This window comes from Dermacentor albipictus, chromosome 3 (genome assembly GCF_038994185.2).
Source record: "Dermacentor albipictus isolate Rhodes 1998 colony chromosome 3, USDA_Dalb.pri_finalv2, whole genome shotgun sequence".
Taxonomy (NCBI): domain Eukaryota; kingdom Metazoa; phylum Arthropoda; class Arachnida; order Ixodida; family Ixodidae; genus Dermacentor; species Dermacentor albipictus.
In genome coordinates this window covers 93,264,093-93,289,296 of record NC_091823.1, presented here as the reverse complement: position 1 = coordinate 93,289,296, position 25,204 = coordinate 93,264,093, and the positions used below count along the sequence as shown (strand labels likewise).

Below are 25,204 nucleotides of genomic sequence, written 5' to 3'. Positions count from 1 at the left end.
CCGGTACCTGACGAAGCAGTCACGTCGCGTCGGCATTCTGCCGACTCCACTTCCATTGCCGTGGCAATGAGAGCGGCGTCTCCCAGTAAAACACGGGAAAAAGCCGAAAATACTGCAGCGCGAAGGAATAGTGGTCTCTACGAGAATCACTTCGTCTTCCTCATTCGAGGAAGACAGAGAAGACATTCGAGGACACAGAGACCTCAAAAAGGAGCCATAGGCTGAGCCGCTCACCAAAATCAAGGGTATGCGGGAGAAAAAAGAATATATATATGGATATATGGCCCATAGAAAAGGGGATGGCGTACAACCTTCGTGCGTTCTTTACTCCAGTTTCACCGCTTCTGTTGCGGCCGAAAGAGGAGAAAGGCAGTGGAGCCCTGCAGGAAAGAACGAAGCGTGGGAAAAAAGGGAGGAAACAAGAAGGTAAACGAGGGAGAGAAGCAATTCGGCGCATGCGCACCGCCCGCTCTCCGAAGCCCGGTGGCCGGAGTTGCGCGCGGGTGCCGCTTCGTGGCTCCACCGCGTTCAGTCGCGAGCGTGCCTCGGCGTGATGGGCACAGCCGGGGAGTTACTGTCGCGACGGTGCCACGCTGGCCGCGAGGTCCTTCACGCCGGCGGAGTTTCCCACGCCGGTGACAGCAGTGCCATCACCAGTGCTGCCTAGGAACTGGGTCCCACGGAACTATGATCCGGCAGCGTTGTTTCGTGGATAACTGTATTCCATTTCGATTAAACGTGCGCGGACTACCGCCAGTAGGGTCGCGTAAAGAAAGCACGTGCCACATCTGATTTCGGATTGTCGTGATTGTCGTCCCTCCATGGTCACTCTCAGCTCTTGTGACGGTCACCGGTTGGTGGAGTGTACTGCGAGTGTATGGGAGGCCATGAGTTAGGCACGATATCGTCCCGTGGTGAAACGTGGTTTCGAATGACTGGATCCGTTGTGTAAGAGCGACATTTTTGCAGGTACTTGGAGTGTCTCACAGGTGCGTGGAACGCCGCTAGCACCAAAGTCTTGCATGTGCTCGAAGTGACAAAGTTGCCAGTGACTACCGTACCCGTCTGCAAGCCTCTGTCTCTGTACAGGAGCCTTTGCGGTCTTCGAGCGTCGCCGTGTCTGTGTGTTGCAACTGGTCAATGATGGAAACTTTACAATCGCGCCACTGTCCGGCGTGGACGTCCTGCCCTATTAGCTGCTTAAACTTCGTCGGAGTATGGACGGTGTTGGTTTCCCTGCTCAGCAGGAGCGTGAACGGACAACACGGTAAGTATAGGCGGCTTTTCGAGCGCACCTCTTTTGTTAACTTCATCCACCTGACGATCAGGCAGCGTTACAACACTGCTGGAGTGTTGTCAGACACCGCTGTGATATATTCTAGCTAAACAAAGTCAAGCCTCCACGATGAAGCCCATACATAGAGAAGAAAGTGAGTCATACTTAGACTAAGGAATATATATTTTCAAATGTTTTTTTTTCTACGATAATAGCAGCGAAACCTATCAGTGGTTTAGCACAATTGAGAACGAAGAAGGGAAGCACACACCAAACAATATCAGGAAAATTGATGGTTTTTTTTTACAAACGTAGTAATTTCACTCTAATATGATTAGACGGTTGCGTCGATACACTACACTCTTGGTGTGTTATGTGTAATGCGAGTGTAATGGACACAGCTGACGGCAACGCATATAGTGTGTACCAAGACCCCAATTTCTGACGACAGTGCCACGTTTAATGCAAAGGCCTTCAGCGTAATTTTAGTTAAGATATTTGGTAGTCAATGTTACTTAACAGAATAACTGTTCTCTATTGATCACCAATATTTGCGCGTATATGCTTTGAAACAACCATTAAAAATACATAAGTTATTTCCTCAGATATCAGTCCAGTCCTTAAGTACCTTACTCATTAATATTTTCGTCCATAATGTGAAGCCTCAAATTGCTTGAGCGTCTGTTGTCATTAAACTTCCGCCTGTATTTGTAGTGGTACACATGCGAAACTTCAATGCCCAATGTCTGTGCGAAGGAACCAAGCTCCGCGCAGTGTGGTGATATTCTTTAAAAATGAAACGTGAAACCTTGAAACAGTGTGGCCCTATTAGCTGTTTAGTGCGGTTGTATATTGAAACTAGGATACGTATACAAAACATATTCTATATGATAACAGAAAGAAGTGGAAAGGAGACTATTGTAACAGCCAGAAATGTTCACTATTCCCCGGTGCAATTGATGTGGTGCTTTAGACCGACACCCTTTCTGATATCGTTGCCAAGTGCGGAATTCGTATTCTTTAAACTGAGAGAATGGGAACACATATTTGGAATTGGTCGCCACTAATATTTTGCGACGTATTTCTTGGTTTCCGCTGTCTACTGAGAAGAATGCAAAGTGAGAATACAGCTTATGGTTAAAGTTGTTGAGAAGTTTTACAAGTTGAAATCTAGACAAATAAAAGAAAACCTACCTCGAAACTTCCCATGAGGCATTTTGTTGGTTTTCAGTTTCCTCTGTGGAGAAGCACGAATGTTTACTTAGCACCAACGGCTTTTCGGTTACGTTTTACGAGCAGGCGTCATTTTGCAGTTTTGCATTGGTATTTTCAAATCCGTTGTTTGCAGCTTTACGGTACGCGGAGAAGCGAAACGCGCGTTTAAAAGCCCGTCATCGGCAAGAAGGCTCATTTGTCCTCGCTTAGCGTCAGACAATACAAACCTCAAAACTCTTTTCGAGCTAATGCGCAATCGAAGAGATCCCAGGGACCAAAAACCCTTTGCAAGAAACACACAATCAGCCGCAAATACACACACACGCAAAGAAAAAAAAAAGGATCCTAAATGCTGGTGAAGCCGGAAGAAGTGGTTATTTTGTAGTTATTACTTTCTTTGCGACTTATTTCATGGAGATTCAGTGCAATACAAGATATCAATCAAGGAATAGTGGTCATGGAAGGGCAATTTTCCCGCTTTTCTTTACTTAGATTTGTTTGGTTTTTTCTTTTTGCGAAATTAATGTCGGCGCCTCTTTTGAAGCATAATTTCGATAGAATTGCAACGAGGTGACATCAATGTACCCGAGTGAATACTGCGTACTGCGTTTTTTATTCTTATAAAGAAGTTTTTGGCGTTACCATGCTTATTGCGAAATTTTAACTACGTTGTCTAGGAAACAACGGGCGGAGTTTTCATTTTCGGGATGTTTTCATAATGGCGCCAATAGTATTTGAAGGAATGGGGAGGGCATTACAGAGTGACGCCCTCCTTGCACAAGCTCGTAAGTGTATGTGCTGCGGCTCTACGTAATCATTGAAGCGCAGGTTCCTGTTTACCTGTTTCACACAATGGGAGCAAGGGGCAATCAAAATTAGTGCATAACTTCACCGCTAACTCTGCAGTTCCTTGCCTAGGCATGGCAGCAAAAGATGCTTGAAGTGAACACTGGTGCGTGGTGATTTTCACGTGAGCGTTGCGAGCATGTCCCTTTAATGTGCGCAGAACTGCAATTCTAGCGTGAAAACGTGCACATGCTATTTGCACCTCCAGGACGTTTAACGTTTGACATCATTTGAACGGCGGTTGCTTTCAATTATACTATGTCCATGTGGTTGCGTTTCGAAATCAAAACACGTGTTAATCATGATCCAAAGTAAGAGCACTTCGCTTGTTTTTACGGCCACGCATATTTGGACGTAGGGCTCTGCGAAGAGCCGTTAGCTGTCACTTGGTCCAGAGCGGTTCCATCTTCCGCTCGTACTTTGGCATCCTACGGTGGCTAGTCACAATCAGCTGCAGGGTCGGCAACTTATTCATGGATTTATTCTCACTTCAGAGAAGCATTTGGTATCAGGGTGAACGTTCTGCCACAGGCACACGCTGCAACGCATCTCAAACATTGAGCCCTGTAGTGTACGGAAAAGCTTTATTTCCTTTGTCAGGGCAGTTATGGTAGAAGTCCGTGAATACTTCTTCTTTCTCTACTTAGAAGTCTTATACACTTACCATCAGGATTCACAAATGTTAGCGCTAATCATGTCCCCATTATATACTTGTATGCTTTCGCTAGCTTGAGAGAAACCGGGCGGAAACTGCATGGCCACGTTTAATTGCGAGGTGTTTTAAGTAGGCTTAAGCCCTTACGTAATGTTCTCGGAAATGTACGTCTTGTGCGAGTGTCCGTTGCACCGTCTCCTTTGTCGCTAATACAATGCTGGAGGTCGGCTTCGCTGTGAGCAAACATAAAACGCTCTTGATTCCTCGTTCTTATAACGCATAACATCGTCTTCGTCGTTCTCTTCATCGAAATTTCTCTTGTACTGCAACGAAAACTTATAGAACTGCCTCGTCACCCTGCTGTTTCCTTATCACTAGGAGGACACGCCTTCCCTTAACTTACTGCGCAAGCTCCGTACGTGGCAGTCTGTTTGGGAGAGCAAACGATAGCGCTTACTAGCGAATCCCCCGCAGTGGTAAAGTGGCCTGCGAAACTTGACATGATCGCCTGCCGAGCACAAAATCAGAGCACAAAATCTTCAGCTTCATAGTTACCTAACCTACAGCACGTTTACACGTGCTCGTGGGTAAGGGCATGCCAAGAAGGTACGGGCACCGTGCCTCGGTGAAGAGGAATTGGGGTGATTGCGCGGTGACAGCTGATTTAGCTTTATGTTACTCAGGGGCAGGAGTTTCAAGTCTTTGTAAGAAAACGACAAAGCTTCCACGTCTAGATGGGCTCCTGTACATCCGGGCTGAAAAGGTATGAGGTTTTGCCTGCCAAAACCACGATTTTATTATGAGGTACCCCGTAGCGGGGGCCCACGGAAATTTGGACCACGTGGGGATCTTTAACGTGCACCTAAATCTAAGTATTCGGGTGTTTTTGCATTTCGCCCCCATCGAAATGCGGCCGCCACGGCCGGGATTCGATCCCGCGGCATTGTGCTTAGCAGCCGAACACCATAGCTACTAAGCAACCACGACGAGTGTGTGGGCTGATACAGTGACTTTTAGAAATTTCCGACTAGCTTTCTTAACGGCAAAAGTGCGCATGCAACGGCCGGAAAAGCATGGACAAGTTCCGTTTCCGCTCAAGAGATGGCGCTACGGCCGCGCTGGCAGCCGCCTCGCGAAAACGCCGTATAGCGCATTTCAGCGATGCACATAGCTTGTGCTATATAGTAAGTTAGCGACAGTTAACAGTTCAGTCGCAAGGACAATACAATTATGGTTCCGTCTGCGCCATTCCAGATGAAAACGTCTTCACATTATACAGGATTCCCCACTGAGGCAAAATACGAATGAACGACTCTTTGCACATTTTTTGTCACTTAAGGAAGGCAGGAAGGAAAAAGTGGAGAAGGAGAGGCAGGGAGGTTAACCAGTTTAGCCTAATCGGTTTGCTACCCTACACATGGGAGAGGGATCGGGACGATGAATGATGAGGAAGGGAGAGAGAGAGCTTAAGATGTTCTTCATCAGTTGTGAAGCAGTGGTTCTATTGAGGCTGGCATGCTTAGCCATCTGAAATATCGACAGATTGATTTATACATATGATTCATTTCATTATATGTTGCCACAGTAATGGCGATTTTGAAGTAAGTAATGTGCATATTTTCGGACAAGAATAAGTACTTAGAAATTTACAGCTCTATTTGACCACTTCACCTTCCCACCTACGAATAGGAGCCCTTGCTTATGCGCAGTGTTATTTAATTGCATTATTGCAAAGCTGAAACTAATGTTTCAGAAAAGAAAATCACAGAGCGACGTGTCTCATTAAGAGAAACAGCGTAGTTTGTTAACCTGGAGGCAATAAAAAAAAGTAATGCCACAATACAGTTATGATAATATTATCAACATTAGGTAAATATTATATAGTAAATATGTGATATATATATATATATCAGAGTATATATATATATATATATATATTCGAAGGCTCATACCGCTTATATATATATATATATATATATATATATATATATATATATATATATATATATATATATGAAGCGGTATGAGCCTTCGAATAGAAGATGAAGAAGCGCGAGAACCGGGAGACAGGAGAAGAGAAGAAGGAAGTGGGAATAAAAATGTAGACAAGATGGACGCCAGTTCCACAGCAATGCTTTACGTCTACTGTGTCCTTTAAATAGGAACGCTACATTATTTTGGCGCAGCCGACAGCGAACTCCAACATGTGGGTGAGATTTTTCCTTGAGGAGACCTCCGCGGACAAGATCATCTTTTCGAGATACCAAGCTGAAGATGAACCAGCGGTGGAACTACCTCGCGAACTCAACTCGGCAAAACTCATGAACCTGGTTTTAGAGAAGGCTTCCATGGACCCTGATGAACTACGTCGGAAGGGTGCTGTGAACGTGAACTTGCCTCTGGTGATCTTCGACGAATTAGTTCTTCAACCGATGCGTCGACAGGACTCTGGATCACAGTCGTCGACGGAAGAGGTGAGCCTAGTTTTGAAAGCACTTCGGCTACAACAAGAACAGATTTCGCAACAAAACCAGCTGGTGACATCGCTTATAAGCTCTTTAAACGCTGAGAAGCCAGTGACTAAATTTGTAGAACCCGATGCATTCGACGGCATGTCATCAAGTCCAGAAGGTTGGCTTGAATTCTATGACTATGCTGCTGGGAAGAACAACTGGCACTCTAATGAGGACAAGATTACTAACATGCGTAGTTACTTAAGCGGTGTTGCACGGAAGTGGTATGATTTGCACGTTATTGAAGAGGCTGGCAACTCTTGGAATCAGTGGAAAGAAAAATTCTTGACGACATTCCGAAGCAACCCAGTGCAAAGGTGGGACGCCGCGCTTAATTTCAAATTCAAGCAAGGCTCCCTCGTCGAGTATTTCTTTGACAAATGCCGCCTTTTAAAGCTGGCCGAGCCTCTGCTTCCTCCATCTGCCGTAGTAGCACTAATAATGCACGGACTGCACGCGCAAGTCCTGAAGCAAGTGCAAATACGGTCACCTAAAACTATGGACGGGCTCCTGGAGTGCCTTCACGACATATCATTTACTTCAGAAGAAAATATAAACGCTAGCTCAAGCGGTCGCTTCACACGGTCCGGCGCGGATTGGTCAAGCCGTAATCAGCGAGAACCGCGCCGCGTTGCAGGCGGCACAGAGAACTTGGGTTGGCGCGCTCCCAGAGGTCGGGTGCATAACGTCGACAGCGACCCCGTTCCCCTCCTTTCGGACGCTGAAGAGGCTCCGACGACAACAAAACTGATAAACAAGGGTGATCAGTCCGACCCGATGACCACAACTGAGACTGTTTATTTAACTTGCTCTAGCCTACTTCACATCCCTGTCAAAGTGGGAAACAGACATATGATGGCTTTGGTTGACAGCGGTGCCTCTGTGTCTATAATTAATGCCAAGCTGGTAGATGCAAGTCACCTGCATAGTGGAAGAGTACTACGGGTGCAAGGCTACGACGGAAAAGTGACAATGCATAATCAATGGGCCTCAGTAAACATCGAGTTCCAAGGTCATCAAATAGAGAGTGAAGTACTGGTGATTGAGGGGGTGACGTATGACTTTCTGCTATCCAGACCAGATATAAAGAAACTAAAAATCAACGTTTACTGGGACGATGCTGTTTTAGTGGAAGGACTATCAAGGCAAGAGACACAGCCTGATAGAAAAGATAACCTGCGAGTTGTCAAGTGCGCGAGGGATATTGCAACGACCTATCCTGAACTGGTATGCATAGGAAGCTACCCACCAGCGATGACGTCACACAAGGTGCCTTTCGAACTAACCGACAAGACTGTCATCCGAAAATCGCCTTATAACATGTCAAGAGAGCGCAAGATTTGGTTGAAGAAGGAATTGCAGGAGATGCTAGACGCGAATATAATCCGGCCTTCGGTGTCACCCTTCGCCTCTCCCATAACTATTGCGCCGAAAGAAGATGGAACTTTCAGACTGTGCACAGATTACAGGGTTCTCAACCGCCAGACAGAGCTTATACCATTTCCCATGCCGAAGATAGACACGATTATAGATGAGACAGGTGGTTGCCGATGTTTTTCACGTATTGACTTGTGCAAAGGTTTCTGGCAGATCCCGCTAACCGAAGAAACAAAAATGTACACTGCTTTTATCACGCCCTTCGACCTGTACGAGTATAACCGGCTTCCTTTCGGCTGGAAAAACTCACCAGCATGGTTCCAGAAGATAATGAACGAAGTTCTGAAGCCTTTCCTAGGTGTCTTTTGTAACGTGTACATCGACGATATTATCGTCTTCTCCAAAACAGAGGCAGAGCATCAGGAACACCTGTCCCAGGTATTAAATGCCTTGAGCTTGGCACACCTCAAGGTTAATTTTAAGAAAAGTGCGTTCTTTCAAAGAAAAGTTGTGTTTCTTGGAAGAGTCTTTGATGGGACTACCAAAAGCACGAAACAAGAGTCCGTTGAGAGGATATCCCAACTGGTAAAACCATATGACGTCCACTCATTGCGTGTGTTTTTGGGATTAGCAGGACATTTCAGACCTTTCATAAAAGACTTTGCCATAAAAACAAGATGCCTCACGCGCCTAACGCAGAAAGCAGTTCCATTTGAGTGGGATGAGGAATGTGAGAGAGTCTACCGTGATCTGGTGCACAGAATCTCTGCTGACCCTATTCTACGCATACCAGATTTCACCTTACGCTTTGAACTGAATACCGACGCCTCACATTATGGAACAGGTGCAGTCTTGTACCAGAAATGTCCAGAAGCATCCGGCCGAGAAAAGCGACACGTAGTAGGCTACTACAGCTACACCCTCAAGCCACCTGAAGTCAACTACACCACTACTGAAAAGGAAGCGCTTGCAGTCCTTAAAGCAATTCAGTACTTCCGTACGTACCTAGAAGGTGCGAAGTTTACTTTGTTCACCGATCACCAGGCCCTCACTCATCTCTTGAATATGACTCAACCTAAGGGACGTATCGCCAGATGGGTGAACTATTTGCAGCAATTTGATTTCACCATCTCCCACAGACCTGGACCCCTTTTGACTGATGCAGATGCATTGTCTAGACTGATGATACAGGCCGAACAATCTGAAGAAATCAATGAAGTAAAATTGTGGGAAGGCACTGAACAATTGATGTTTATGGAAGGTCGCTATCAAGTCCCGCCAACGCTGATTTCAAAGGTTCTTTATTTGTACCACGATAGCCCAGAATCTGGAGGACACGACGGATTTTGGCGCACCTACAACAAGCTAGTCAAGAGATTTACGTGGCCTCACATGAAAGAAGACGTCAAGCAATACGTTCGTTCATGCCACCTTTGTCAGGTCAACAAAGTGAAATATAAGCAGCCTACGGACGCCATGATAATACCTTGCCACTCGAACGTGCCTTTTGAAGTTATACACCTTGATTTTGCCGAGCTGAATAAGAAACGAGAAGGAGTCCGAAAAACGCAAGCTTTTCTTCTGGCCATAGATGAATGCACCAGGATGGTCGCGGCACGGGCAGGAAAAGAAGATGCGAATAGTGTCATCGCCCTTCTCGAACGGGAAATGTTTAGGACAACCAGGACGATTGTATGTGACAACGGTCCAGCGTTCAAGAGTGAAAAGCTTGCAAGATGGGCTCGAGACCATAATATATCAATCAAATTCTGTGCGCCATACCATCCCGCAGCGAATGGGCTTGCAGAGCGTGCTATACGAGATGTAAAACAATACATCAGGATGTACGATAGTTTCCCTGGTGGTTGGAAATGCTCTTTAGAAGCAGCTGTACGACATCACAATCGCTCCTACACCAGTGGCTTGGGATGTAGCCCGCAGTTCGCGTCTTCAGGAGAGACCCCTATTCTTCAGGCGGACCGTGAATTGGGGCTGTTAGAAAATCTCAAGATCGTCGAGGAGAGGAAACAAAAATCGCAGGAGGAGAGGTACCGTAAACGAATGAAACAAAATTTTGACAAGAGACATTGCGTAGATATCCCAGACATTCAAGTCACCGACCTCATTCTAGTTAGGAAAGGAGTAAGAGAATCCAGTGCCAAATTTTATGGTCCTTACTCTGTGACAAAGACAGCCACTCAGAAAGGAATATTGAAGACTGTGTGGTACATTGGTGAACGGGGCACAGTTGAATGTGCTTCGATTGGAAACGTTTTCAAGTATTACCCCAGGAGGGGTTAGCAAAAGAAACCTGGAAGGGTGAAGCGGTATGAGCCTTCGAATAGAAGATGAAGAAGCGCGAGAACCGGGAGACAGGAGAAGAGAAGAAGGAAGTGGGAATAAAAATGTAGACAAGATGGACGCCAGTTCCACAGCAATGCTTTACGTCTACTGTGTCCTTTAAATAGGAACGCTACAATATATATATATATATATATATATATATATATATATATATATATATATATATATATATATATATATATATATATATATATATATTATTAACCTGCTATAACGCGGTAATAAATTGGGACCTCTCAGTCGTTTTCATTGCCGCAATCCCCACTACTGTTGCAGAATTTGGACAAATTTCTCAGTCTGCTTCCAGCATTCGATCCCGTAGGTGAAGCACAGAAAGCAGCATCTGCTATGCATCATATCTGGATTATTGCGATGTACCGCAAAATATTACGCGCAGTACAATATTGGCAGACTTCCTAACGGTGCGCAATATGAAAAGCCAGAAAATGCTTGTGCGGGACCATCTTCCTTCCTTTGACGGCAGGTTTGCGTATTCTTCTCTCTGTCGTCCCGTTTTTGAAGCATTTTGGAAAAACACCTAATCAACCAGAACACGAACCAGGCTTGCGGAGAAAAAGGAAAGTAATTTAATCATCCCTTCATTCAAGAGGAACGTCGTTAACCGTTTGTACATTCGCATTAATTTCCTCGGCAGTACCGGAAGTGCTTATCGCTTTAATCTCATCCCTGTCCTCAAGAAACGTTCTATCGCTATACTCCAAGTGCAATGTGAACGCAGCGCCTGTACGCAGCTCCCGTATTGCCAGGCACAACCTGTATACGCTACGTCATCCTGACCCTCATGCTTGACCTCATGCTCAAAATTAATCTCCAGTCTTCCACTATGGCATGCCTCATAATCAAATTGAGGTTTTGGCAGGTAAAACCCCGAAAATCAACCTCTGAAGACAAAACAAGCTTTAAAATGTTTGCACTGTTACATGTGACTATAGCCTACGCGAAAAAATTTGCCCCTTATCTCTAAACAATGCCGAAACGCAAGCTATTTTAGACTGCGTAATCTAGTGGGATAACTTACGCGTGATTGTCGTCAAAACCGTATCAGGAGTTTGAGCAGTGATGGCTGAATGAAGCCCTAGCATAAGCCAGGTAGTTTACCGAATACATCCACACTAACAGGCTAACTTTTTGAGTCTGCACGTGCCTGCATGAAAAGCAAAAAAAATTTGGTGCAAATGTGTAGCAGATATATGATTGTCGCACAGGCACCATGCATCTTGCGTCCTGTGCTATTGCTAACCACACTGCGGCCGCTCTTTCGGTTAGTTTCTGCAGTTACCATTTATTTGTAGAGTTTGTAAATTAAACCCATGGCAACAACAGTCTGACTCAATAATTTGTCCAGGAAGTAGTATGGCTTACGGGCATCAGCAGCTTTCAACGTTCGGTGAAGCTGGTATAGCTGCGACAAGGTTATGTCGCTCCCCATCTAACGTTGTTAAACCTCCAACACATTGCTGGGGAAATTTGTCCATTTCCTATAGTGATACTTCGCTGTGACTGACGCATTTCTGCTCAGTTTTAGCCACACATACGCTATTTTTGTTTACTTAACGTGGCTTTCGACAGAGCGTGCTCCAAATAGCTACAGTCGTGTTCACATTCAGCACAAAGGGGCGCTTGCTTCATAGACACCGACCACGACTGGGACGAAAAAGATTATGCAACACAGTTCCACAACCCGGACGGTGATGGTGCAAATTCGTCGAGAAAAACACGGGAACTTCAAGCAGAAGTAAGGTGGCATTAACCTTGATTATTGCAGTTTGCGGCTTCGAACAGAGAACAAAAGTCCCCGCTATTCTTTTTTTGAAGGAGATCTGCAGTTGCTTTTGTTTGCCACAGATGTTTCGGTTTTAGTTGCTTGGTTCTAGTTATTCGTTCTGACAGAACAAAAACAAAGAACGCTATACAATAACTCCGGAGGATCTCGCAATGAAATACCCCTAGCAGAGACTACTTATTTAGACCTCCCAGACTTTAACATTCCTATTGCCGGTTTCTAAAAAGAAATGAGGTTGAAACTATCCCGAAATATTCCTTTATGCTAAGCTCAATACACCTCCTTATCCACAGCGATAAATGTACGACCCTTCTCCACTTTTCGTTAGAGAGACGACAGAATTACTACATTCCCGTTTCTCCCTTGCAGTAAAAGGCACATCCAACCCACTTGTCTTGCTGTTTTTCACGGTCGACTTATTCAGCCTGTGGTTTGCAGATGAATTTACATTCAATCCTGTTTCGAATGAGCACAGACACGCACATACACACACAAATGAGAGCCAGTCCTTCGTTTGCGATCATAATGAGGCTCGGTGCGACAAGTTATTACGATGGATTTGCACCGGGAAAGCGTCAACGACAATTCAAAGTTAACTCTCTCTCAAACACCTACAAAATAAACTTCTGGTTCTCGAGCACGCGCATTTCTCTCTCTCCCTCTCTATTTCTCTCCACCCCGTCGACAATAACGGGCAAAACCATCGCAAGGCGCCGCACTTCAGCCTACGTCTCCCAGAAGACTAATCCTCTCATCTCGACGTTGCCGCCGCCGAAGGGGACATCTTCTCTTTTTGATCCCACTTCGTATGGCGCGCAATAGAAGCGAGCCAACACCGAAAGCAAAACTCAATTACGCTTTTTTCTTTTGTCGCGCTTATAACCAGTAGCCCCACGACGCTCCCAACGCCACCGCTATTATGGCGAATGCCGCGCCTTTCTAAATCTCCCGCCAGTTTGCTTAGGGCGTTTGAATTTGTGGTGGCATGGCTCAGCAAATAGGACATTCTAGCAATCCCGTTTTTTTCCCTCGCATCTTGCTCTCTTTTTCGCTTTGTTTTCCCTTTTCCTGGCTCCCTAAACTTGCTTGGAAAGCAGCTTTCCTTCGCACCCGCTTGTCTAATTGCAGCGATCCATTGCTTACGCGGCCCGCGTCGGCGGCTTTAACCTAAGGCGGGCATTGCCTACGGCAGTGTAATAGAGTCGGCTGCATCGGCGTGGCACAAAGAAGGGACGACAGAAAGAACACTCGGCTCGTAGAGTGTTGGAAACCCTCCCTACGACCGTGCACGGCCTCCCTGGCGGGAAACCGCAGCTCTCTAAACCTTGGGGCTTTCGCATCTCTTTGCCACTGTCGCGTCGCAGGGAAACCGGAAACAAGAGAGGAATATCTTGATTTTGCCTCGGAAGTTCGTGCTCGGTAAAGTTTTGAGCAGAGAGCAGTGAAACCAATCGCGAGAGTTTGTCACTGGAGACTGGTCGCGTGAAAGATGGTTTAGCTTTCATTCAGTACGGCAAGTATGCCAGTTCCTCTGGAACTTGACAATTAAATCCCTACACATTTTAATATTTTGCGCAAGCATAAGGAATATATTTTCAAAAAATATGCGTGGTCGCTGGTAAACATAAAAGGAAATAGTGCGAGTGTTGCTCAAGACTCCGGGAAATATTTCTCTCAGCGAGTGAATCAATGGGCGAAGAACGTGACGGTGTTAGAAAATAATTTATGCATAACTTATTAGTGGCACGAGTACCGAGTGAGGCTCTTGATACTCTTCCGGTTCACCTCCTGGGACGAGCGGGGACGAAATTCAAAATAAATAAGCAAAAACAGAAAACTTGTACAGTACAAACTTCATGGTTTTCACTATAGATATGATATCAGAGCATAACTTTAGTTACAATTTGAGTTATTGAAATGTCTGGAATAATTATAATTATTTGAAATCACTGATTACCGCACACCAAAGCACAGAATGGTAGACCTTAGAGAGCCGCCACGTGCGCACGACTTTGATGAAATTCCTGAAAACCCGGAACTAGAAAGCGGTAGAAATGAAGTCACTAACGAAGTCACACGCTAGAAGGTGGCATGATATTTACCCGGCTAATTTTGAGAAAAGAGTTGCCTAGCATAAACTGAATATCTGTCCAGCAGAGCGGATGTGACGTCACCCCTTCCTTTCTCGCTTCTCCACTGCCGGCGCTCACCTGCTCGCTGGCTTGCTCGCAACAGCTGCGCACGTGCGCTGGTTACGTGCTCTGACGTCAGCACCGGAGAGAGCAACGTTACTAGACTAGCTTCAGTTGTAGAACTCCCCGCCCGCTCGCTTACAGTCACTGTCGCCAGTTCTGTGACAGCCGCCAGAGGGCAACGCTGTTCCATCGGGCTCCACGGCAGACGCCTCGTCACAGCCTTGAGCTCGTGCGGACGGGCAGTTTGCGCGTGTTTCACGCTCGCTGGCGTTTTACCTTGTCCGAATTAGTGATACCACGAGAAAGCGGTATCCACCTACAGCATTAAGAGTTATCGCGCCAGTTCGTTAATACTGAAAGAACTGCACGAAAGGAAGAAACGCAGACAGCGAAGCGCAGAAGCTGCGTTTCTAAATGTCGTGTGTTTCTTCCTGTCGTCTTAACGTTTCGCGCAGTTTAGAGCTCACGAGCCTGAATATCTGGCCAAAGTGTGCGATTGTAGGATGATCTTCATCCCCACCGAAGCTTCTCACCACGCCAAAGAAGCGCTACAAGAAGAAAGATGAGGTCGGTCTTTGTACACACAAGCCACAAAAAAAAAAGAAGAAAGATGTCTGATTTTTCATTCCGTGAAGCTGCTTAATCAGCGAAGCTGAAACTTGCGGCCCCTGTGTTTATCACTGGGTTAATCCCGAGGCTTCATTAAAGTATTTCTCAGTTATGAGGTTACACACACAGTCGGCTGCGAGAAAGAACGACGTCACTGACGGATATATGCCCGCAGTCCGCAGTTGTCGCTTGCGTTCGATGTCTCGAGTTTGCTCGGCGGCGTGGTTAGCAGCCATCGCCTGCGATTTGCCACTTGTGATTCTTTGAAATTACATTTCTTCAAAATTAAATATTTCCGTTACGTAAGACCATGAGTGGCTCATACTCCCTTAAGCAATGGCTTATACCCCCGTAGAAGCAGCCTCCCGATTACGACGACAGAAGTGAAGTGAAATTCTACGCTGGAAAGATGAACGGCCACGCAGCCAGCTGTGGAAGACGACGACGAACGCGGGAGCAGTGGCACGAGCGCGTGCCGTTGATTTCGCAGAGAGATCCCGGTCGGCACGAGGAATCGCTCTGTTTCACGCCGATCGAAGCGTCGCATTGCTGGGAGCACAGAAAAAGTGGTGTGCCGAACTGTTGACATCGTTCCGATAGCGGCCTATTCGATAGCGGCCTATTCCGAATTTGCTGTCAACAACGAACCACAGAATACACCAACACTGCACCGCGTGCTTAGTCCGGCCCGCCCGCGTAGCCGGCTAGTGAGGAAGTGAAGCCGGGTGCGACTGCAGCACCACGAAGGCGCGGGTGGGTGACGGTTCCGTGCAACGGCACCGAGTTTTAAAACTAAAGCTAGTATAGTAACGTTGGGAGAGAGTGCCTAAGGTGCGCTTCGTGCGCCACTCGCTAAAGCGCATGCCACCCCGCCAGGTGGCATGCGCTGCGCTTCCTCTTCGCCCTCCCTCACCCGCATATCGCGCCAGGAGAAAGGCGTTCACTTGCTTAACCTAAAGAACACCAACACAGAGGTGCGCGTGCCATTAAGAGACGCCAAAGTCAAACCTTAGCGTCGCCTGCCAATTCTGCATGAACCAGTCAAATTAAAACATAAAGAACTTATAATTTGTGTTTAAGCATAATTTTAGTCGGTTGCTTCTGATACTGAATATTCAAATGTTCGAGAGCTTTCCATTCGCCAAGACACACCATAAAAATTATTCTTGGGTGTATAGTTAGAATGATATGCATGTTTGCCAGACACCACAATGAAAAGTTGTGCCTGGCTCTGCTATCGCAAACACCAGAGACCAGTGGTGCTGGTGCAAGACCAGTAAAGTAGTGCTAAACCGCACACTTAGCCTAACTTCTGCTGGGATTCCCCAAGCTCCGCTGGTCTCTGGTGTCTCCGACAGCAGAGCCACGCATATTTTTATTTCACTGCAAGAAAGAGGACCGCTAAAGCGAGCGCGCGGGTTTTTATCGGAGAGAAATGACGTCATATCACCTGTGTCACCGCCGCGCCGCTCCTTCTCCCCCTAGGCTTCACACACCGTCACCACGTCACTATGCTGCGCGATGCTATTTTTATACTCTGCTTTCACTCTCTCTCAGCTGTCTCTCCCCCAGCTTATCGAAGCTGCGGACGTCAACAGAAACCCAGAGAGGTTCTAAGAGCTCCACTGTAAAATAGAGGAATAGGTGCATGAATGGCCAGCTGGTCAAGCAGGCGTTCGTTGAGTTTGCCACCCTACGCGTGGGCAAGAAGGTTAAAAGAAAGAAAGAAAGAAAGAAAGAAAGAAAGAAAGAAAGAAAGAAAGAAAGAAAGAAAGAAAGGAAGAAAGAAAGAAAGAAAGAAAGAAAGAAAGAAAGAAAGAAAGAAAGAAAGAAAGAAAGAACACAAGTGATGCAGGCCGGGTGTGCCGTTGTCCACAGGTGCACAATAAAATGTATTTCTCACTGAGGTCAATCGACTTCAGGAATGAAATGACGCACAGGATATGTAGCTCCATTTCACTATTATTGGGCTGTAAGCCGAATATAAACCCAAAAGATTATTTGTGTAGACATTCAAAACCCCTGAGGGATTTAGAAAACCGTGGGAACTAAACTCCGATGCCATTAGAAGTGCTGGTGAGGAATTTCATTATAACTGAGAAAACGGAGAAGCCTTGTTGGCTACCTGAATATGTACAAATAATTGCGTGAGCAATGACTGTATGAAGGCTGTAATTTTATATGGAAGCGCACGAGTGATTATTCTGAATTTTTACAATGTGGAGACGAGAAAATTATGAAGATAAAGATGGCACAGGCAAAGTCAAAGGAAACCAAGAAGAACGAACGTCATAAAACAGGTACTGACTCGAATCATATCTACAAATTCGCTAAAATATTTACCTAGCAGCAAGCCAAATCAAGCGGATCGTAGAAATCAATTGCAAATGGAGCTGATGGTCGGAGTAATGAAAAAACTAGGAAGAAACTAAAAATTTGAAAATTGTTTGGAATAGTGCTGATTGTAGAAAGAGAACGTCGGTGCTGCGGTAATGCATTCTCTAATGCAAACTATCCCAGATTATCATGTAGAGAAAGCGTGACAAATCGAGCTTATATCACACGCAACGCAGATTGCCAAAAACAGCACAGGAGAAAGAAGTATGTAATCGCAGCAACCTTTATTCATGGATGTTGGGTAAACTTACATGCACCTTTTGGCCTGGTACCAGTGTCTGAAATGTAAGTTGCACGGAATTGCAAATTCTAGGAGGATTCTGCTGGGCTGAATACGATATGGCTTCGCAAGATGTCTACAACAGCACTACTCTCCCCAACTGCCAAAACATACAGAATCTCACTAACCATCTAGACGCTCAAGCTATATTATAACGCTCTGTAGCCGCTTTTCTTGTTTTCAGCTATACGAAAATAGGGATCGCCTACAATATCATTCAGCGCAGAACTGCTAAATAAGACGCATGAGCCTAAAGCAAGCAAAAAAAAAGTCCCTTTGTCAAGTGTATGATCGCCCCGCTTTGTGACATGTGACTTGCGGTATGTGGAGTTTGCACCGTCCCCCCATCATAGCAGTTCTCTAACCAAGCTTCACTTGGCATTCATTTAAAGCTATACCAAAGTGAGAGCCACCGAAAATAGTATTCGCTTTAAGAGTGGATCGAACTGTACATTTCGAGTGAGCCGATCGTGCAGGAATGAGCGTGGTGGTGTAAGGCCTATAACGATCGCCTGACCTTTCGACAGCGTCATCAGTTTTGTTGAGTGCGGGACCATTACGGCGATTGCAGCGTTTAAATGCGTTGCTAAGCATAAAAATACCGCGCCGTGCTCTGCAATGAATTGCTTTCCTCGTAACGCCACTAAATTAAGACGAGGAGATATTCGAGCACACAGGCAAGAGCAGAACTACCAACGGAACATGTGCTGAATCGATTCGCGAGAGAGTGCCCGTTCTTCCATGTTAAGCTTAGGTTGGCAACGTAAGCTGCAATCGGCAGGGCATTTCCATGGTACGCGCATTCTAAGAAAAGGCAAAGCGACTACAATTGATGATACCTATCTGCTTGTTCAGCGCGCTCACGCATTAAGATCGACCCCCGTTCAGTGAGTGCGTCATTTTCCTTTCCTCGCATCACTCTTCAATTTTTTTTTATTAGTTTTATTTTGGAGGGCTGTCGTCTCTACTGCACGAAGCATCACATCACATTAGCCAGTCTGTTATTGAGGTCTGCACTCCACAAGCGCAGCTGAAACATTGATCGTTCAGCAACTGCGGCGAGCGTTCACGTGTTTATTCTCCAACTTTGCCTTCCTCCACAACGAGCCAGGGCGAGAACTTGAAAAGTTCTGGCAGCTTACTTAAGAAGATCTGTATATAGATCAAACCAGAAGAGCCCCACTAAGAAGCATATGAAGTTATCGAGATCAGGGTCGCGAAAAGTACCGTTTTTTCGTCCTGCGCACTTTGTCGGTAAGTTGCCATGCATAATGATCTTATTGAACAATAGGTGCAAGCCGCCCAGTATCAAATCTAAGCAGGCAACACTTGCCCGACACGCGAAATAACTAAAGATACCCTTTCGTGACATTCTATGCTTTATATTTATTTTACAAAGATTTGACCTGCTGATGAGCGCACCTTTCTCAATGACGGGGTGTTGTCACACGTGCCAATTTGCCCTCACGGCAGTCACCACTCGTAACATTCAGAGACTACAGCTTCGCGCCATTTAGTTCTCGAGCACAAAACTTGCAATTAGCCTCATTCGAAAATAAACTGTATAAGACAGATGCTGTTTTCTCTATTTCGCATGTGTTATATTGGCTCGAGAAGACATAGATGAGCACCATGCTGACGTAATGGCGCACATGTGTCTACGGCATTGTTCGGAATTGTACGAACTGATTAAGTGTAGATTATATGGTGACCCGCAAAATGACGCAAATCGCAGTTTCGAACCGATACTTTTTCTTTTTGTTCATGTTTCCCCCCTTCCGGTTCTGCCAAAACTGTTGAGTTCTGGTTCAACTGCCGAGCGAGAAAATAACACTTCAAACCAGTTTGGACCGGTTCAAGTTCATTTCCATTGCATAACGCAAGAACAATTATAGGGAAACAGCTTAACAATTTTATTGTGTAAAAAAGTTCTAAGCTTCACGGAAAGATTGCGCGAGTCATTACTCAGGCCACGCCTATATTAAGTAGCTACAAAATAATTTTTGCAGATCCAACAAAAATGCTGGAATCTATGCGTAGCCATCATTTAGTTAGACTGAAATAGGGCACTCTAATGAGAAAACACAGAGAAGACCTTAGACTGCCACTTTTTTTTTGAGGAGAGAAGGGGAAGAGGAAGAAAAAGAGGGATAAGAGGTGTACTAACAAGGATAGGCTGTAAGATGCCGCTGTACGTGTGTTCTTATCCAAAAGGCCCGCTCACTGCCTTGAATATTGGCATTGTGTACGTGCCTTGTATTCACATGTGTACATGTGTACCGCTTCCTAACCGGCTAATAAATGATAAATGCAGCTGCTCGGCGCAGGAAACGCCTGCATGTATCAGACGTTTGTCCGAACGTTATTGATGGTTCTACCCGTTGTTTGTCGTCACCGAACCTTGAGTAGTCTGACCGTATTGCGCCATGCAAATTGTGTAGGTACTTTCTGGTAGGCACGCGGGCACCAGCGATTACGCTTATACCTTCGATGAGTCATGTATAAAAGCCGGCGCACTTGACCCGCTGATCAGATTTTTCACGATCGCCCACTGTGCTCGCGGAACACAGGAATAGGATCCTGGACTGTCGTTGAATTTTCGTGCGAGTTATTAGTGTCCAGTCAATTTTAACTTAGCCTATACCCTATGCTAGTCTCTCTCTCTCTCTCTCTCTCTCTCTCTCTCTGATTTCTCCCCCGAGCACCACTAACAAGAGGGCAGGTCATACACATTAGGTATAAATAAACCATTTTGCAACAATCCCGGGAAGTAGGAAAAGAAAACTTTCAGTGAAAAATCACGTGGCGGAACCACATGTCAGAAGCCATGTGTCATTTCTGTGGCATCTATGTCAATTTGTGCGATTAAAAGCCACCACCCTGCTAGAAATAGCTTCCTTATTTCGACGGTAACACGGTTTGCTACTAAAATTCTCATTATGAAATTTTAGCATGCCAAAACCACGATATGATTATAAGACACGCCGAGGTGGGAGACTACGTAATTATTTGGCCCATCTGCGTGGATTCTTTCACGTGCACCCAATGCACTGTAGACGGCCGTCCTTTGCATCTCGCGCCCATCGAAACGCGGCCTTCGCGGCGGAGTTTTAATCCCGCACCTTCGAGCTTAGCAGCGCAACGCAAATCCATTACGCCGCCACGGCGGGTGAGGTCTCCAACTATCGGAAAATTCTTTGAAGATCCTTAATTTCAAAAACTTACGTCTGCATAACACCTCTGCCCGCGACGCAATACGCCGAAAACCATACTAATGGGGCTGGTATTTATCAAATCATGCTAAGATTATGAGTATATGCAAGCGAGGTAGCATAATTAAGCCTCAAGTGGAGGCAATGCATGAATGAAAACCTCCAGAAAAGGTAGCCAGCATTAACCAAATACCGTTATTGTTTTATTTTTGGTTTCACTCCAGAGTGAAACAAATTTTACCTTCAAATTCAGCTTCACTTTGAGCAATAGCAATGGTTTTCTGTAGTTTTTCGTTCTGTTTCAGTTTGATACTCTAGTCAAAACACTGCCACTGCAGTTGCAGAAGAATTACGCACAGTTCAATCAACGGGAAGACATTGTAAATAATTATCAAAATTTTGAACCGTTGATGTAGTCATTGGCATGGTTCAAGCAGCGTTACACTCTTCTCTTAACCGTTCCCATGGCCCACTTCTTAATCAGCAATAGCTCTTCTATTCCAATCTGGTTTGAAAACGCTACACGTGTTCCTGTACAAAACAGTGGTCGAAAGTGTGTTCTATTTACCTAGCTAATTGTACCTTTGATGCTTCTCTATAGGTCTTTGCAGCGAGCGAGGATGAAAGGGTGCGCCGTTACCTTTTTCTCCTCTCTGGCTTGCGAGAGCCGTTGCGGAGCTGCTTGAATGGTGTCGCAGCCACGGGCTGTATAACGGTCTTCTCATTACGTGTGCTCGTTCTCGGAGAAAAGCACGTGCTGTCAATTCACACAAGGTCGTCGGGGAACCAGTGCGTCGCCTTTGGGTGCAGCAGTGACGTTATTACACATAAATTTCTCTTGGCTGCGCAAGCGTCCGACGAGCATCACTGTAGTAGGGACGCAATCATGCAACGAATTTTTTGAAATACAAAAACTGATCTACGAAGCCGATTGTGTAGGCTCGATCGAAAACGCGCAGATACATCGAGACACATCGTCCGCGTCACTGGCTGTAGAAACAAAGGTGATGCCAAGGTAAATGAGTTCAGTACGTCTCACATAGCCGTTTCAGACGTAGATGCCGCTACGCCATACTAAGTAAGCCAGGCGAACCCCAAAAACCAACCACCAGAAGTCACCGCCGAGCGTACTTATACCTGGCATACAGCATGGTGCGTTCACCCGAGTTAGCGTGGCGACTGCTCATGGATGGTACCACTGCCTACGCAATACGGCGACACACGTGAAAAAAAAGCGGTCTATACTTTTCGAAGAACAAAGCTAGCAGCGCCGCATTTTAAGCGCAAATGATAATGTCCACAATTCCTAATGGCTAGGAAACCTAAGTCAGTGATTAAGAAGGGAAGCACCTAGCAGGTGACCTAAATGGGTTCTCCACTAGGTGAGAAGCAGATAAACATAACTCAAAGGTTACCTGCAAAACATCAATGCATGTTTCTGGCTAGCAATGGAAGAAACAAAAACAAAACAAATTGAATAAACAGCACCTGTCATCAATAACTACACGTAGACGCTGATCTACGAAGCCATGCAGCGCCTCATCTGTGCTCAAGCAAACAGTCTCATTTTTTCCTCACGCAGCCTAATCGTCTATGCAGTGTCAAACAAAGACAATATGGCCGGATTATGTGTCTAACTGGCGCGCTCACACAAGTATTCAAGACTGTGTTGCCTAATGGCTACGTTGCCACAATAAAATATAACCTACGGGTGCCACTTTCAGCCCTGCCCAACACACGCGACAGAACACGCCTTCCGATCACTGCCTGCTAGTGGAACGCCCCAGCGACATTCCTCGGAGGAGATACGCAATGTCATTTTTATTTCGTTTACCCTTACGGCAGCTCTTTGCGTGTCGTTCGTGGCTGGGCACAAGCTTGTTGCTACGCGATTTTGCACCTCGTCATCCTCTTTACTACCTTTATCTTCCCCCACTCCCCTTGAAACAAAACTAAAACAAATAAGAACAAAAAAGAAGCTCAAAGGCGCCGTTAGTGCAATTCTTGCACCTCTTGCTCCTGGTCCGAACTGCGACGTGGCCGGCTCTCCCCTTCATTATCTCCTTGTTTCATTTCCGGTCACCCTTCTCACGTCCACTCGCTCTGCTGTCAATCTCTTTCACGCTGTTCGGCCACCAACGGGAGACAAGGGAGCTGAAAAAGGAAGGGTCACCCATTTGGAACTAGCTTAGTCACGTGGTTACGGGTCATTCTCCAGGACGGCTCCACTCTCCACGCAAGCCGCGGTGGCCGGCGGTCCATGCACGCTCCGGAAAGTCTGTGATCGCTTCGACCTTTCTTTTTTTTTTCTCCCCGTCTTCTTTTCATGCGTGGCTCTTACATTTTCCTTTCAAGTGCCGACCCTGTGCAGCCAACCAAACTCGGTCCTTTTTTTTTTTGTTCTTTGATTACTTCAAACAGATGGCACCACCTTACTTTACACTCAATAATTACAGTCAACCGTAGCATTGCCACTTCCATTATTCGGTCACTTCCTCGCTCTCTTCCATTTCTCCGGCCCACATCCACTTGGTCTTCTTCTCCAGCCTACCTCTGATTTTCCTTCAACGTGCTTCCGTTTATACGGAACACTTCCGCTCCACCGACCTCCGAATTTTTTGTTTAGTAGCTCATTTCGTCGACGAAGTGCGCGCTTCCCAAGCGCTATCGCACAACCCAGCTTTCTAGAGCGGCAAGAAACCTTGGTGCCGTCAATGGCATTTATAACAGCTGAGCACTTTCATTGCGCGCATCAGCAGTCACCATTCAACTCCTGAGGAAACAAGAGGAGTTTCGGGGGGAAAGAGCACTGTCGCGGGAGACTGCAACCTCGAGAGATACGGAAGCGAAAACCCGGAGAGGGCAAAAGTGGAAGCAGTGTTGGCACTGGGAAAGGGGAAAGATGGGGAGCATCCACGACACGTAATGAGATCAGTATAGAAAAGCGGGAAAAAAAGGTGCTGAGGCTCACAAAGACTCCCTAACCAACCAAGTGCAGATAATGGTGTGACTTTCGAAATATGTGTCTTGAGTAAAGCAGCGCTTTTCGCGGCATTGTTTCTTTATCTGTGGTAGTCGAGGTCATTGCGGTAGACTGAGGCTGGTAATGACAGTGGGTTGTGTGCGGTAGACGCAGGTTGATGAAACGCACTGTTCCCTTCGCGTTTAAAAAACGAGGAGACTAGAACACAACCTCTCGGGGGAGTAGAAATTTAAAAAGTAAATCATAGGGTTTTACGTGCCAGCACCATGATCTGATTATGATGCACGCTGTAGTGGGGGACACCAGAAATTAGGACTACCTGGAGTTTTTTAACGTGCACCTAAATCTAAGTACACGGGTGCTTTCGCATTTCACCTCCATCGCTCGTTGAGGTAAACGTAGGGCTCCGGCCGAACTTCGCCTGGGTGCCTTCGTGGCAGTGTAATCTTTGACTTGTCAGTTTCCTCATTTCGTATTCCGGCGAATACGGCAAATAATTATTGAGCGCGTCTCTTGTGGAGAGGGAAGTACTTCTAAATAAATTTTATGCTTCTATTTGAGAGCTATATAACAACTACAAGACAGCCCCCTTCTATACCGAAGTTTTGCTGATGTGGGACAGTGCCACCTCTACTTATAAACTTATATATAAAGGTAAATTTTATGAGTGATTACGGAAATTGTTTATTTCCTATTGTTTCCGTGTTACGCAGCTGAACGCGCATTCTTACACTTAGAAGTTGCGCGTTCTGCCGGAATAAAGCCAAATTTGTGCGTAAATTTTAATGCCACGATCCGATTAATAGCTTTAAATATGATTCCATTGTGAGTAAACGATACGGCTAGAAAATCACAAATTTTCGGGTGTTGGGTCGCGAGGCGATCTCTGCTAGAAGAGAACAAGACCAGTGTAAGTTGGAATAACCTGTTACAGCGCACAGACCAAAACAGAGCGTGTTGCTGGTGAGTGAACTGTACTACAATAAAACAAAATGAACAAAACTAAACCTACTATAATGCTGCATATTAAGTAAACGTTGTGTAAAATATTTTTCCTATGGATTAGGGAAAAAAAAGATAAATGCGCTCATTTGCCGTGATTGGTCTTCCAGTACTCAATATTCTCAATCAATGAAGAAGTTTATTTGACTTGAGCATGCGAAAAGCTGCGTATTTTTTGTGCGCAGAGCTCCATTTTGGCCTCTCAGCTGGTGCTCAACATCTGTCGGGCAAGCAACTGCGCAGAAGCTTTAAAGAGCTAAAGGAAACAACCAAAGGAAAAGAAGCTAGAGCACAAGTAAACACAACATCTCGGGACAAATTCGCGCTGCAATTGAAGGAACCAAGAAAAAAAAACAGCGCTCGAAGAGCGAACACGGCCTCGCCACGCTATTCCGGAGGCGCCACAAAGTACACAGAAGACGGAACAGCGGCTCACTCAACGGAGGCGTCGCACAATAGAACGCCGCTGGCCTTTG

At 45.8% G+C, this 25,204-nt stretch overlaps 1 protein-coding gene across 1 annotated transcript in view; it reads left to right on the top strand.

Moving 5' to 3' along the window:
* Window positions 1-672: 672 nt before the first annotated feature.
* Window positions 673-25,204, top strand: part of LOC135902939 (cell adhesion molecule Dscam2-like) — a 264,364-nt gene continuing 239,832 nt past the window's right edge. The window contains exon 1 of the mRNA XM_065433273.2: window positions 673-1,267. Within this exon, the coding sequence (XP_065289345.2) occupies window positions 1,141-1,267 (127 nt within the window). The 5' untranslated portion in view covers window positions 673-1,140. The remainder of the gene's footprint in view (window positions 1,268-25,204) is intronic.